Source organism: Passer montanus, unplaced genomic scaffold, assembly GCF_014805655.1.
Source record: "Passer montanus isolate IOZ18808 unplaced genomic scaffold, ASM1480565v1 scaffold200, whole genome shotgun sequence".
Lineage (NCBI taxonomy): Eukaryota > Metazoa > Chordata > Aves > Passeriformes > Passeridae > Passer > Passer montanus.
The window spans coordinates 169,014-185,248 of NW_024366593.1; the positions used below are offsets into that span (position 1 = coordinate 169,014).

General features: G+C 49.9%; 1 protein-coding gene across 3 annotated transcripts in view; it reads left to right on the forward strand.

The window, feature by feature from the left end:
• Window positions 1–25: 25 nt before the first annotated feature.
• NEDD4L (NEDD4 like E3 ubiquitin protein ligase) overlaps window positions 26–16,235 on the forward strand; it is an 88,765-nt gene continuing 72,555 nt past the window's right edge. The window contains exon 1 of one of the 3 annotated variants that reach the window (XM_039708399.1): window positions 26–199. In XM_039708399.1, the coding sequence (XP_039564333.1) occupies window positions 152–199 (48 nt within the window). In that variant the 5' untranslated portion in view covers window positions 26–151. The remainder of the gene's footprint in view (window positions 200–16,235) is intronic. The other 2 variants (XM_039708400.1, XM_039708401.1) reach the window with 2 other exon arrangements.

Sequence of the window (16,235 nt, forward strand, 5' to 3'; positions counted from 1 at the left end):
TGGGCGGCCCCCGGCGGCCCCGCCCCCGGCCCCTTTCCGCCGGGCTCGGCTCCCGGCGTCTTCCGCCGCCCGCGGGCCAGCGGCGGCAGCAGCAGGAGGAGGAGGACGAGAAGGCGGCGGCGGACGGCTCGGCGGGCCCGGGAGCGGCTCCATGGCGACCGCGGCGGCGGAACCGGTGTACGGGCTCTCGGAGGACGAGGTGGGTCGGCGCGGACGGGCTGGTTTGGGGTGTGCCGGGGCCCCGTCGGCGGGAGCCGCGGCTGAGGTTCGGGAGCTGGGCGAAGGTCGACGGTCGGTCCGGGAGGGCAGGCGTTGCCCGCCCCGCGGGGCTCCGCGCCCCTCCCGCAGCGGCCCCTTGCCCGGGAGCGGCCCGGCCCGCGGAGCGCTGCCCGCTCCCTCGGCAGGTGCGGCCGCCCGGAGCCCGCGGGTGCCTCGGTGCGGTGGGGCCGGCGGCGAACAAAGAGCCGCGGCCGGCGGTGCCGCGGGCGGGGGCGGCCGCCCCTCTCCGCCTCCTCCCCGCAGCGCTGCCGCTGTCCCCGGGGAGCGGCCGCGGGGCCCGAGCGGAGCGGCCGGTGTGCCGGGTACTGTGTCAGACACAGCCTGGCCCCAATGCAGATGGAGCTGATAAGCGGGGTAGGACCCGCGATAACTAATCGCCGTGTGGCGGCTTTATCAGCCCATGTCTTCTGCAGAATCAAACAAATCATGCAGGCATTAGGAGAACGGTCCAGTTTACTTTAGGTGAATGTTAAAAATCTTGCTTAACGCCCTTTTTGTTTCATTGCCTTGGTCAGGTGCTCCTTTTCTTGGGAGCCAGTGTCATAGAGCATCAGCAATGGGCAAGGCTGCATTACTGGGCTGTGGTTTCAGGGTATCGGCTGTTAGAGTGCTCGTATATCTTTTATTTTTGCAGGAGTGAATAGTAATTACAACAGCATTGCTTCCGGTTTTGTGGGGCTGAACACAACGGGCGATGTGTCAGTCTGTGGTGTAGAAAAAACATTAAAAACATCTTGTGCCTTGTGAAACTGACAGTGTTTCTTACCTGGTGTGTTTCAGCAGCACCGGGTCTGGATGACTGTAATGTTTCATTCTCATTGGGAAGGAGGTTCCTGGGCAGGAGTGGGTGTTTTGGTAAGGGGGGGTGTCGTTCTGTTGTTGTTAAATTATAAAACTGAGAGCAGAGTGATTGCAAATGCTCTGCATGTGTGTGAAGGTAGGGGCGAGGAGAGGGCGTTGCAGGAGCGTTGGGTGATGGAGATAGCGAGCACGACAGAGAGAGAACCTTCTCTTCTCTGGGCTGTTTCCATAAGCCTTCGTGCGAGCACAGCGGTGGCTGGCACAGTCCCCAGGCAGCTTTGGGCCAGCTCCGGTGCATTGCCTCACCCTGCTGGGCCATCTGCAGGGCCCTGCTTGCTCCGGGGCTGCCGGGGGCCTGCCGTAATCCTGCCAGTCCTGGGCTCCAGAGGGCCTGTGGTGCTCCTGCCTGCTGCTGCTGGGGGTTTGCACGGGCTTAGGGAGCAGCTAAAGGCTGTGGGGTTTGCTGTCCCAGCATGGGCATTCCAGGACTTTGATTGGAGATGCTTTTGTGCTTATATTAGCAAGTGCGATCTGTGAGGAGAAGGGAAACCTGGAGCCACCCTGGCAGGTCTCAGGGACGTGGCTGAGAACATCGTGCTGGAGCTTGGCTGCTGCCTTTTCTGTTGTGCGTGCGCTTGGCTGTGTCTTTTGTCCCTGCCTCCTGCCTCGACATATGCTGGTACTTGCACAGAATGCTAAAGAGAAATGGATACAGGGAGAAATCTGCTGGCTGCTCTCACCTTGGCTTGGAGGTGGAGGGATCTCAGGACAGCAGGGGCTGTTCCTGCCATGATGCTCAGCCCCAGTGGATGCTGGGGACTTGGCCTGTGGAGCAGTGGGCAGAGAGATGTGTTTGTCACTCATCTCCCAGGGTAAAACCAAGCTGTTAGAAAAGGAGCTGCTGGGAAAAGACGGGCTCTGGTGTCTCAGCAGTGACCAGTGTCACAGCTGCAGCGATGACCACAGCCACACTGCCTGAGGGACAGCAGACTGTGCTTTGTCCCCTGCTTCGCAGTGCACCTGCTGATGCTGGACACTTCTCAGGAAGAGCAGTGACCATCTGAAAGTGGGAGTTCACAAATGGAAATAGGATGGAAAAAAGAGGGAAAAGGGTCTGAGGGAGGGGTGGCATGGAGAAGGGTGATACTTAGAGCCTGTTGGGCTGTACTTTCATGACCCTGAGAGCCTGACCTGCTGTTGAGTCTCTAGTAATGGGCAGAGGAGAGCATGGAGGAGGGGAGGATGGTCTCTCTCAGGAAGGTGGCTGTACGAAAGCCCTAGTAAAGGTCAAGCTCAGGTGGGCTGAGGAAGGTGTGCTGACAGTTCTCTGCAGGCTGGCCTCTGGCTAATGACATCCTGCTAGCATTGACCTGGACTTGGCTCATCATTTTTTGGGAAGCAGAGCTCTATTAGCTGTGAGAGGCTGAGTTGTGTATGTGGACGTATTCAGCCTGTTTGTTTCCTTTGTTCCTGCCTGGGTTTGAAATGCAGTTTGCAGATCTGTTGTAGATGGGTTTTGGAGGGCTTTGAGTTGGCCTTGTGCAGTGCTCCCACTCCTGGCACATTTGCTGATTGGAAAATGCAGTGATTTACATGCAAGCTGGACTTGCTGAGTGGCTCTCCAGAGAGAGAACCAGCAGTCTCCCACAGACCAGAGGCACAGGCTTCCCTCCTGCTTGCACAGCTGATGTGTGGTAGGCGTGGAGCAGGCCCGGCTGCGCGTGTGCCGGCGTGTCTGCAGACTGTGCCCTGCTCTCATCCCTGTGCACAGGGCTGCCTTCCGCGTGAATCCTGCTCCGATAGGTGTTGGAACACTAGGCCTTTTGGGGATTTGGGCATCACTGAGTCACCGGGGATGAGCCAACCATTGCAGTTTTTCATGGCAGATGATGTTGTGTTCATAGATCAGCCTGCTTGTAAACCTGAACTGTAAAATGTTTTATATTAATTAGTTAAAATGAGTTGTAAATCAGATTCATGCCCTGCCAATTTTCACTGTCAGGATGACCTCAGCACTGGGCCAGGCTGCTCAGTTGTTGGAGCTCCTTCCTTGGGGCTGTTTGGGAACATCGGGACACAGGCGTGGGCAGCCAGCTCTGGCTTAAGCAGGGGGTGGGCCAGGTGACCTTCAGAGCTCGTGCCAACCTCAGCCTCTTTGCGATTCTGTGAAATAATATTTATACAGGCTGCTGGAAGCTTAGGTGCTTTCATGCAATCTCGAAATATCAGTGTATATAAAAACTTACAGCCCTTTGTAGTGGAAAATATTTGTGAATGGAGCGCACCTCTTGTTTGTTTCACTTTGGGTTTCTTCAGAGTCAGATGTTGCCCACACAAATCCAGACATTTTGCCTTCTTAGTGTCCTTGGATGGAAGCAAAACTTGCAGCTCCTTGGAACTTGTTTGCTTTAATAAAAAACAGAACTTGAGAAAAAAGATCCTTGAAGAGTGTCTTTCTATACTTTAAAATATTAGGGGAAAAAGGGGTTCATATGTGAAACTGCTCTCTGCAGTTCCAGCATTATTCTCTTTTTAAGTTCTATTCAACTTCTGTGACTTGTGATTGAGTCAATTGGAATGAGAAGCTTCCTACTGAGATGACATTTTGTCATGCCTTAGAAATTGTCAAAAGGATCTTATGTTCCTGAGAATATCTTGATGTGTGAGAAATAATCCCATATGCCTCAAGATAAATAATTCTGTGTGTAGTCACTGTAGCCTAACCTTTCATCTTAGTTCTGGTATGCTGTGCTGGGCAAAGCCTTGTGCCTGAAGAGTGACTCCTGAAGGATTTCAGGACCTCAGGAGCCTGTGTGCTGCTTCACTTTATTGAGACTCACTTTGGGGAAAGGGAAACAAACCGGGTGTGATGGACAGGATGGATTCCTGTAAAGCATGGGCTCACCTCTACTGGATCTGGCATCAAGGTAAGGAATAAGCCAAGACTTGCCACAGTGGTGCTGTGGTGAAATGCAGCTCGTGCTGTGATGGATAAACTGTCTGTGCAAACTGTTTCAGACTGAGGCATATGGGAGGTTGGCTTTTGTGCCTCGTGTTTACATGCTCCTGATGGATTTGTTGCTCTGGAATGATCTCCCTTGAGGGTGTCTCTTTCCCAGTACTCGAGTCTCGTGTTAACAGATCCATGAGATGGGGCTGCAAAGGCCTCAAGAAGATGTTATTGCTCATAATCAGCTGGATTTACTGGGGAGGAAAAGGGCTGCGATTTCCCCTCCTTCCCTGGACTTGGTGACAGCAGTGACAAGTGGGAGTTCAGGGCCGGATTCCTCTGCTTTGCATTTGAGGCAAACCATAAACTTTGGAAGTTTGGCAGTGCTGAGTTGCTTGGGCAGTGTCAGTGTTGTAGATGGCTGCGGTTCGATTTCAGGGGACGTTTCCTGCTGTGTGGTCACAGTGGTGAGGCTGCACCTTGCAGCTCACCCAGCTTCTGTGCACTGTGCTGGCACGGCCAGGGATGTTTCCTGAGCCCAGGCTGTCCTCACAGAGCCCCTGCCAGGACCGGTGCTGGGGAGGCCTTCCAGAGCCATGTCCCTTCATTGCGCTGGTTCCCAGCTCAGCTCCTGGAGCAGCACTGGAGCTCCAGGTGCTGAGTGCTGGATGAAGGACCAGGGCACTGATGTGCTGGAGAAGAGCTTGTGGGTGGCTGTGGCTCCTCAGCTGTGAGGTGGAAAGGGGCAGTGTGGGAGCCAGTCTGCCCAGGGATGCACCCCTGGCCCCAGGAGCTCCAGTCCAGCCCACTGTGTTCTTGAAACCTGGAGGCTTTTGTGAAAAAACCCTTGAGTTCCTTGAGAAGGTGCACCCTTTGTCACCACCCTGAACACAGACCCTTTAAATGAGAGCTCTGTTGTTTCTGCTCTGAATATTCTGGTTACATAAAAGCCTCACTGCCGTCTGAGTGTGAGGGGCCTCCCTTGGTCACAGCACTGACAGTGTCTTAGCAATAAGCAATTCAGAGTAGTGACTTTTTTATTGACCCTGAATTGTTGTTATAGACTCTAAGTGCACTGGTTTCAGGGATAGCATGTAAACCTTAAATGATGATTAAAAAGTCCAGGTAAGGAAGCATTTCATAAATGACAGGGCTTGCATATCTACTTGTGTGGCAGAATATCAAAATAGGCTGTGGTTCTCAGGAGGTCAATAGATTTTTATAACAGCCTGCATTTTAAACCCGCTTTTGATGAGATATCGGCATGTTTTGCTGACACTAAGTAAATTCCAGTTTTATTATAAAATGAATGTAAAGACATTGAAGGAGGCTTGTATTAATGTGAGGATCTGAGGGAGACAAGGAGTGTTAGTTTTAGCTGTACCCCCATTGAGAGCTGGCTCTGTCTCCCCTGGCTGCTGTCCTGTCCTCCGAGGGTGGTGTGCAGGTAGTGCAAGGCACGGTTCCGCTGCTGCCTTTGGGAAGGGGGATAAGCATTCCTTATTTTCATGTGAAGGGCTGGCCGTTGGAGGGCACTGTGTAATGGGAAATGGGAACTCGAGGTTTTCCTCTGCTCCTGCACAGAGGCCATTTTCCTGGGAAGCAAACATGGACTGTGAGCCCCACACCTGTTGAGCAGGCACCTCACCCCCGGGCACAGCTTGCACTGGGAGTTAACAGATTTCTGACGGGATTTTTTGTGTTTTGTTTTGAAAATATCACCAGGCATGGTATGAGTGCTGAATGAGCTTATCTGTCAGAAGGGAATCGGTGTTACATCTTAGGATGTTGTGGGAGGAATTCACCCCTGCAGCTTCTAGGCTGGAGCTGTGTCTCCAGCCAGTGAAAGGTTCTGTGTCATGTAATACTTCTCCTTTCTGAACCAAACACAGGTCCTGCTGTGAGGTGGGCTGCCTGCACAGGTGCTTTAGGATCCAGAAGGCCACGTTGGAGGTGGTGCTGTGCTGCAGCCTGTTGGCAGCTCACTGATTTCTGCTGGATTGGGCCAAATTGACAATCTCTCAGTCCCATGACATCAGATGGGGCCTAGACCTTTGCTTAATTAAACTCTGCAATATAAACTGGGACTTTGTGAGCAAGCTGGAAACTTCCAGGCCTTGTAATAGCAGTGAGGGCTGGTTTATCCAACAGCTTCAGTCAACAGAAAGTCATAGATGGGATAACAATGTGCAGAAGTAGATTGATTTAATTACAATTAAATTTTGGTGGTGGTGAGCAGAGAAATCTCATTAACTTCCATAAATTTCTCCATATTGTTCTTTCACTGCTACTTTGTCTTAAATGTTTCATTGTGTTGACTAGGAGGGTTTTACTGTAGCAGTAGAAGAGGTGCTGCTGGGCAGCTCTGTCCCCTTGTGGAAAGAAGTGCAGTGTAATCTTGTGTACACTGTTATTTTGGGTAAGCTGGGCAGGAATGTGGCGCGGGTTGGGTGACTCCTACCTTGAGCACTGGGAGAGGAATGTGGTTTTACTGCTGGCTTGTTCAGCTCAGGACTGGAGCTGCTGCCAGGTCAGTACTAACACCTGACAGGGTTTGCCTGGGACTGGAACTGTGGCTCTCAGCAGTATTCAACACATTGTCATGCCAACTTTTTCCAGCATGGGGTTCTTAAGCTGCCCAGTTTCTAGTGCTGGAGTGTTCCCTTCCCCTGCTCCCACTGTCTTTTCCTCTCCCCTGCCAGAAAGAAGAAAACCAAATCCTTTGGAAAGGGATTGTTTTCTGTAGAGAACTAGTAATTAATTTTAAAATAAGCGATGTGGCTAAATTGCACAGGTCTGTAACCTAATTGCAGTTAAAATAGTTAAAAATAAGCCAACCTATAAAAAACAACTCAAAGCCCCAACAAAACAAATCCTGAAACTTGATTTCTGAGATAGATCATGGAATTTAGAGATGTATTATGTCTGCCAGCTGATGTCTTGACTGGGCAACAGACTTGGTGTGTATATTTGTAATTGTTCATCTTTTTCCTCCCTCCATTTGACCATAATTCCTGCATGCTGGCATGCTGTAGGTGTTTGTCAGAATCCTGATTTCTAGGATTTAGGAACCTTTTCCTAATCAAAATAAACATCTCCAGTTGTGAGAACACTGGCTATTCTGAGGAATCGCTCCATGAACAAGTTGGGCTTTGCCATTAAGCCATGGCACCTTGTTTTTGTGCCTCACTGCACGGATCAGTGTGGCTGTGTTGGTGTCCTGCCAGCTCAAGTCAGGTTTTCCTGTTTCCATGTCTTTTATCTGCTGGAGGGAAGCAGAACGACTTGGAACAGGGAGCACAACTGTGCAGTCCGCTCTCCTTTGGCAGATCCTGTGCTGAATAATCCTGGCTTGAGGGTGGAAGTATGTTCCTGTGATCTGTGTTGGTTTTAATTGAAAGCAGTTCAAAGTCTGACTCTCCTTAAGCGTCTCTGTGTTATGTGGATGATCACACCGAATTCATGGTGGGATTTTGTAGAGATGGGGGTGAGGAGTAGTGTTCAGAAGGTGTCCTGGGATGACTCCCTCATGGAGGGTCTGTTTGGAAATTGGTGTGGTGGGGAAAATCTGCTTTTGTCCTTTTCCTGGTGGCACTGGATGTAAGGTTTGGAGCATACTGCTGTGGAAGCCATGTGGACAGAAATGAAGTTCCCACAGAAGTGTTGGATTTTGGAATGGGAGAGAGGAGGCCAAGCTGAGACCATGGGTGATGGAGAAAGCCCAGGTGCCTGGAAATGAGGCTGTGCTGGCTGCTCCCATCAGAGGTACTTCAGCCTGATTTATTCATAGTTACTAAAATGTACCAAATGTGGATTTATGGATTGGGTGTACTACAGGGCTGCCTGCTGAGACTGCCTCCTTAGCACTGGGCCCTTGTGGCACAGTTGGGTGTGTGGGGTGTGCTGAGGACCTTCAGCTGGTGCTGGTGTTTGAGATGTGCTATGGACCTTCAGCTGGTGCTGGTGTTTAATATGTGCTATGGACCTTCAGCTGTTGTTTAATATGTGCTATGGACCTTCAGCTGGTGCTGGTGTTAGATATGTGCTATGGACCTTCAGCTGGTGTTTAATATGTGCTATGGACCTTCAGCTGGTGTTTAATATGTGCTATGGACCTTCAGCTGTTGTTTAATATCTGCTGAGGACGTTCAGCTGGTGCTGCTGTCAGTGGTTGATCCCAGGACAGTTTTCTTGCACCTCCATCCTCTGCTTGATCAGAGGGAGTTGAGGCTGATGCCTTCTGGAGCAGCCCACACAAATCCAGTGGATTTGCACTGCTGAGAGATGCTGCTTTCTCTCGTACACCCTGGGATCACCCATGGACAGTGTCCCACGTCTTTGCAGGGCCGTTGAATTGCAGCAACTTCTGGAAGGGTGATGGAATTCAGAGGTATGTGTGGCACGAGCTGCTGGGGTGGTGGTGGAGGGTGTGTGTGAAGGGAGGGTAGGGCACCTGCTCTTTAGTGGCTGTGAGCTGTGACAGTGGCTGTGTGGGTCTCATGAATCCAGAGCTTTGGCTAGAATCCTGACCCTGATGGAGTCTGTGACGAGATTGTCTAAAAGCAGAATGTTAAATAGATTAATTCCCTAACAAACAAGCGGAGTTTTCAACCTTTCCTTAAAGATTTCTTGCATTGACCCCTCCTGCTCTTTGTGAAGGGAGTGGTAAGATAGAGAATTGGTGAGTGGACAAAACTGTGAGTTTGGGCTTTGTGCTTGTGGTGATTCAGCCTCCTTAACAAAGCAACGGCTTTGCTGTACAGCAATGAGCAATGGATGTGCTTCTTTAACCTCTGCTCTTTGTACAGTGATGTTCGAGGTATTACAAAATATTGGCTTGGCTGTTGTTTGTAACAGTTGAGCTGAAAGAACTTGAAAATGTTCTGTCTTGGACAGGTCTTGCTTTAGTGAACTGAGGGCATACAGCAGTGGTGTAGATGCAGCTCCATTTTATAGCTGAGGGAATGGTGTCACTGTTTCGAGTTCAGGGTTGCAGGATCACCTCCTTGCCTCACTTTGTATCTTCATATGTGCCTGTCCCCCCACCCCTTTGTTAAAATGCAGTCTTAGTGCTAGAGTTTACACCATCCCACTGGGTGGTGGACACTCGAGGTGGAGAGCTGCCCGATGCTAGGAGTGGTGAGCTGGGCAGCTTAGGTGCTGTGTGCCACAGTGAGGGGCACGTTCCTTGCACGGCCTGCGCTTGTTTCCTTAGGATAAGTGGTGGAGGCACAAGTTTGGGTGGCTGCCAGAAAGACCTCTGCATTTATCCTTGCTGGTTTGTTTCAGTCCCATCTGGTCAAGTTTGGTCATTTACTATTTTATTCTGTATTTCCACTGTTCATAGAAAAACACCGAGTCCTCAGGGTCAGGTAAATTCCTGCGCATGCTGGCCCGGCCGGTGTGTGAATAACAGCACCCCTGCTGCCGTGGCCCGAGGAGGCACTTCTCCTTTCTGTTCCCCGTGGGAGGGAGCCTTGCAGCGTGCTTTTCCCTGGCAGGCTGGTCGCAGCAGTGACACACCTGGATCCTGACGGTGTCCGTGCTGCTGACTCGCCGTCCCTGCTGTTGGAGCAGGGCTGCCCTGGGAGCGCAGTGAGCGGGACGAATCTTGCTTCCTGCCTTCGGTGTGGGCAGCGCTCCGGCCTCTCCAGCCCAGCAGGAGGGCTGGCTTCTCCTGTGCCGGCCTTGCCTCGGCTGGCTCCGGTGCTGTTTGTCACCCACAGTTCTGGGGCTGAGCCTCTCCTACCGGTCATGCTTGCTAAGAGGCTTGTAGGAGACAAGAGCATTCTTGTTAAAAACCAGCTATTCCCATGGCACTGGTACCCTGAGAGTGCCAGAGGTGTGTTTTCCTTCCTCAGAAGCCCCTCTCTGGTTGTGGCCATGACATCAGGACTCCAGCAGTGCTGCTGGGTGCTCCCTGAAGTGCAGGAACCGGAGAGCTGCTCAGGAACGGGGACGGGCTTCCCCTGGCCACCAGGGAGGCTGGCTGCAGGTCTGGAAACCAGAGCTGGATGTGGGCCTTTAGGAGACATAAGGGGCAGTGAACCTGACTGGATTGTTCTCTTTTTAAGGTAGCACTATGGATATTTTTTCCAAATTTTCTTTTTCGTACAAAGTGGATTATCCTGATGCTTCTGTTACCTCTTATCCAGAAGCTGCCTTCTCATTCTGTGTTCTAATTAGCATGATAAAGAACATGTTGCATTTTCCTCCCCTGTGTTGAGGCTGAGATTTTACTTATGCCTGTTTTAGGGCCAGCTGCATCCCAAGGGTGGCTGTGGCACTCTGGAACCCCAGAATGGGACAGGTGGTTGCAGCAAAGGCCAGCAGACCCTCCCCTGTCCTGTAGGTGCTGTGCTGGGCAGGTCTGACCAGGCTGCGAGCAAGGTCAGAGTTGTTTTTTCCAGGGATATCCTGCAGTTGTACTAGAGATTGTGCCAAATCAAGTTGCAGTCAGGTTTTGGTTTTGTCTTAACTAGTTTCTGTTGTAGTTTGTCACAAACTGTGTTTGTAGAAAGTCAAACATTGTAAACCAGACTGTGCTAAATGGTTACAGGCTGGGTGTGGATTACCTGCCAGGTCATTTGTCACCATGTTCCTGCATGCTCCTAATGCAAGATCCTGTTGAAACCATGGGCCCTTCACAACTGTTAGTGACTGGCCTCAAAGTCTGCAGAGTTAAGATGCTGCAGTTTGTAGCTAATGTGTTTTCAAGTCCTGTGGTCACCTCTTCATATCACGTGCCTACCTGTGTCACTTTTTTTTCTTAGAATGTTGTCCAAAATTTGGCTTGGAACTGGTGCATATTTTAAAACATTTCAGTCACAGCTTTAGTCACTGTTTTGATTGACATGGTTAATAAAGAAATGCCTCTTAACACTGCTTGTTGATTTAGCAAAACCCTGAGTGGTTTCTTCAGGCTGCTGACATAATGAGAATTTACCTTTAATCCCTTGTGCTGCTGTCATTTTATTTTGGGTATGGTCAGTTTGGTTTTGAGCTACTTGTACCTGCATTTGTGTTTCTTCATCTCACTCCAGTGAGAGATGATCATCTGTAATTTGGTGCACGTACCTGTACCCTGGGCCAGTGCATGCCACAGGCTGCCAGCAGCTCTCAAGTATCTGTGCCCTAGAGGGGGTGAAGTTGTTGTTTCAAATTCCCAAAGCTTGGACAGGAAGTGGATCCTGTGGGAGAGGGAGGTCAGAGGCGAGTGCTGAAACGGCTGCTGCAGCCATTGGGGGAAGTCACTCAGCACTCGCCACTTCTGTCGCCTCTGTGTGCTGGACACCAGAACTGTAGCGTTGGGAAGTGAAGTTGGGTCCCGAGCCCGGTGTCACTGCAGGCTGGAGCACACGAGGCAATAGATGGCCTTTGATGAGGCTGCAATGTGCTACAGGAGCTGTGTGTCACTGCTAACAGTTGCTGTGGAAACAGGCTGGTTTTTGCACTCAGCATCTCCTGGAGTTCCTTGGGAAGGTGAGGCAGTGCTGTGGCTGATCCCCCAGCCTGGAATCGCACACCAGGGCTGGTGGACACTGGGGCTGTCACACAGGTGCTGCTGGATGTGTGACCTGGGCTAGCTGCCATCCGGAGGTCAAACAGGCTCTGCTGTGTCCTGGGGCTGGCGTGGCTCCCCAAGGCATCTCCTGCGGCTTGTCTCTGGGGTGTTGTGCACTGGGGCTGCCATGGGGCTGGGGCACTGTCCCTGCCCTGGAGGCCAGAGCTGGCAGAACCCTCTGCCTCCCACGGCTGGCCTTTGGTCCAGACAGGGTGTACGGGGAAGACAGCTGGTCAGGAGGAACACATGCTGTGTGTGTGTGCTCCCTGTGAGTGTGCTATGGCTGAAAATCAGGACTTCTGTGTGATAAAAGCTGTTTACAGCTCCTGTTGGGGCTTCCTGAATTCCTCTTGCTCTGGCATCCCCCTGGGTCTTGTGCTTGCTGTGGATGTGGTTGGTGGTCTCGGTTCTGCTGCCCAGTGTCCTCTCACTTGTGTCCCTGGGACTCAGGGTTAGACTCGAGAGTAGGGAGAGGCTGAAGAGCCAGCGTGGAGGTCTTTGCTGTGAGTGGCTTGTGCCCAGCAGTGGGGGCAGTTCTTGACCTGTGCGTTTCATCTCTGCTCTGTGGTTGCAGTCTGTGCTCTCAGGTAGAGGTGGCACTCCCTGCCGTTTTCAGGAGAGGTTTAAGCCCTTCTCCACGGTCAGACTGGCCATTAATGTTGTGGCAGTCCTTGCAGTGATGCCGCTCAGACTGGAACATCCTTGCTGTTTCAATGACACTAAGATTTTTCTTTCTGAGAAATCTCGAGTCTTCCAGTCAGCTGGAAAGACAGGATTATGGGTAATTGAGACAGAGGACAACCTGCAGGCAGCCTGTGTGATCACCTCTGAAAAGCTTTTTCGTGGAGAAACTCCCCTTCCCCCTCTCCTTCCTAATATTCCATAAATGCTTTCAGTGCTTGGAAGGTGCATTAGGGGCAGGAGGCACATGACAGCATCGGACAGGTACATTGATTTACTGTTTTTTACAGTTTTCTGGCCTCACTTGTAGTTTTTAGAGAAGGCTGAATGAGGAAAGATGTCCAGGTCACTCTTTGAGAGTTGGGAGTGTTGGAAGAGAGAGCACTTTGCTGCTCTGGATGCAGAAGTATTGGCTATTCCTATCAGAAGGTGGTACCAAATTACACAGTAGGCTTTGTGTGCCCGTGAAGGTGTCTGCTGGGCTGGCCAGCACTCTCATTATTAAATAAAAATTACCCTTTTGCATTCAAGCAATGACTTGGTAAAGACTAATTGTGAGAATCTTTCATTATTCCAGCTTACTCCAATTTAGTGGTAGTTCTGGCCTGGCTACTGTGGGGATGGACTGTGGGCAAGTTGGGAAGTGACTAAGCTGAAGTGCTGCCTCTGAGATGGACAAAGCAAAACAGGATAAAGTTGTTGTAAAGAGTCGAAGGGACAGTAAATAATATTAATTTCTTTCTCATTGCTGCCTTGCATCTTTGGCTCCTTACATGTTGTGCTGGGACCTCTTTCTGGTTTAGACATGTTCCCATCTCTCGGGTGGTTATTGGTTACATGGGAGGAACTAGTACTTTTCCTCTATCATCCCTCTGATTTCCTTTATTTGTCTGTGTATTGGAGTTTTGTGCTGTTTGGTTTTTTTTTCCTCTTTATGAAAATGCTTAGGAAGAGAGGACATGTCCCTCTGCAGGACACCTGCTCCACAGCAGTGTTCCTTGGCAGGCTTTCTCGAGGCCAGTGACTTTCAGGCTTCCTTCTGACAGAGCAGGCTGCGATTTGTGCCTCCAAGCTGGTTTCTCCCTTTGCTTTGTACAGCATGGTCACCATTTAGCAGCAGAATTGGACTTGGTGTAGATCATCTTGTTATTTCTGGAAGGGGATGGATGTGACTTCATTTAAACCTGCCTGGAGGAAACTAAGTTTGTTCTTCAGACTTGTGTTAATTTGTGTCACCCCAAGAGCTTTTCACTGGTACTTCAGTCACTGTAATATGCATTTGTGTTCTTGGAAGAAAAATCCTGTTCTTTATTCCTAGGTTTCTTGACTGATCTCTCTAAAAGTCCTTGTGGTGTCAGGAGCAAGCAGCCCTGTGTCACGTCATCATCTCTGCAGGTAGCAGTGTGACACTGGGTCAGGACTAAGCAGGTAGAAGCAATAGTTTCTGCACGCTGGTTGCTGTGGAAGGCCATCCACTGCCTCAGTGCCTGTAGCTTGCCTGAGGAATTCAGCATTGCTGTGCCCTCTGCTCCCTTCCTGGTCTGCCTCTTGGAGGAACACGCATCTGTGCTTCCCGGGACAAGGTCCTGCTCTGGGGTGCTGAATGACTGACCCTATTGCAGTGCTTCTGCAAAACATGGATCCTGAATGTGCCTTTTGTCTGGGGCATCGAGCCCCAGTTTGCATCCAGAATGCCTGGCAGGACACAGAGTGCAGCCTTTGTTTTAGATAATGAGCGGTGAATATTTTAATGAGTGTTTCTTAGTCTAGTCAGTGTCAAGTACCATTTTGGGAACAAGTGACTGAGCTAACCTCTGAGCTTGGTCCAGCAACAATCCATTTATTGATAGAATTTCACAAATTTTGAAGGAATTTCCCATAAACAATTAATACAACCAAAACCCAAAACAAATGCGAATCCAACAACCAATGCAAGCAACACTCCAACCCTCCCTGAAACCCTTCCAAGCCTTCCACCATCAATATATATGCAGAAATTACTGATACAAACCGAAAAAGCACTCAGGATCACTATCACTGTATCTGTTTTTCTTTAGAGTCTGTTCTTTTACAGTGTGTGAAAGACAAGCACAAAGAAGAAAATGCCTTTAAATGAAGATAGTGCCTGCTTTTCTTCTTCAAAAGCACCTTCAATGCATGTATGCATAGGAGAGAGCCTCTGCATCTGAATTACTCTGTCTCTTGCATTGGCCATATTCTTGTTAATTTTTTTTTTCACTGCAATTATTTTTCACACGAAGTTAAATTCTGTTCTCATCTTTGACTGTTCATAATATATCCCTGTATGTCAGTGGCTGTGCTGGAGAAGAAGCAAAGAAGATTTGTCTTTCCAGCCAGGAGGGGCTGTGCTTGCTGCTGCTCAGTTGCCAAAATCTAGTCAGCCTTAAGCCTGGATTAGTAACTGAACAGTTTTCTTGTTCTTTGTGAGACACCAGTGCTCAGGTGGAAGAGCCTGCTAGCCCCAGGCTATCCATTTATATAATTAATAAATACTCCTAATGAACAAAAAGAGTCAAAGCTTTGTCAAGGGCTGCTGTGATGAAAAGGGAGCAGGAAGGGAGGGGGAGAAGGAGGTAGAATGGTGTGCAAGTAGGTTGGAAACACCAGGACTACAACCAGGATCCAAAAGCCTGGCCTGAGATGTTTCTGGTGGGAGCAGATACCTATTGACTTGGCCTTTTCACTGGTTTAAGTGGATAGTTTTTCTCCCCTAATGTGGGCAGAGGCTGTAATGGAGTGGTTCTTCCCCCAGATGTGAAATTCTTGGGGAGCAAAGCCTTAATGGACAAGAGGTACTGCTAGAGGCTATGACTTGTTGTTCTTTTAAAAAAAGAAACTTGACCAAGATGAAGAAGAGAAGCCAAAGGAGTGTACTGCTGGAGTGACTGACAACACCACTCACTGAAATGTTAATGTGTTTGGAAGAATTTTTTCACCAGGGGAGGTTGGAAACTCATACAGTAACATTAATTATTAACTGCAGCCAAGAGCTGGAAAATCTAATTTAATTTCTGGTTGGATAATAGGATGATTCATGCAACAAAACAAACTGTGTCAGAAAATGAAGTGTCTCTGAAAACTGACATTCCCAACTTCTGCTGAGCTAAAGCTGCTGCAGGTAAATTATTACAACAGCTAAAAAGTGAAAAGTACAGGCTGAATTCCCTGCAGATGTCAGGCTGTGATCCATGGAATGAGGAGTTACTGCAGTCTGAGCAAACCCACCTCCTTCAGCCTCTCTGCTTCTGCCCCCTGAAGGCACAAGTAAATCCATTTTCCCAGCCTCTGTGGAGCAGTAACACGAGCACTGCCTCACATCAGACACTCCGTGGGCTGGTAAGAGAGGTGACTTGTGGGTTCTGGTGTCCCAAAGTACTTGCAGTGTCACCAGCTCTTCCCTCTGGCAAACACTCCTCCCAGGCTGCCGTGGCCCCGCTGGCTGTCACCCAGGGTACCTGAGCCTGGTGTCTTCTGAGACTGAGGAAGTTCACAGGTATTTCGGGTTTTAAGAGTGACACTGGCATTTTCATGTCACTTGGCAGAGTTTTCCTGCTCTCAAGGTTTTTCCAGCAAAGCCTGTGTAAAGCTTCCTGTCCCATTTTTCTCCGGGTGAAACAGCCAGTGGTGCAGCTCTGGGCTGTGGGTGTGTGCCGTGGAATCGATCCCTGGAGTTATCTGGGTTAGAAATGAGCCTCCAATCACAGTTTATTGTTGGATTACGGTTTTATTGAATGTGTGTTTTGTCATTAAACAGTGCGGCCACTGATGGTTTATGGTCTGGAATCATTAAATATCTAACAAGAATATAGATTGTGGTTACATAAACATGTTTGTGTGATCCGTTGGCAACTAGCTGGGCTAGTGGGGTGCATGCAGCTCAGCTTGCCCCGTGTGCTGCAGGAGCTCGGCGTGCTCTGCCACACCTCGCAGCAGGGCAGG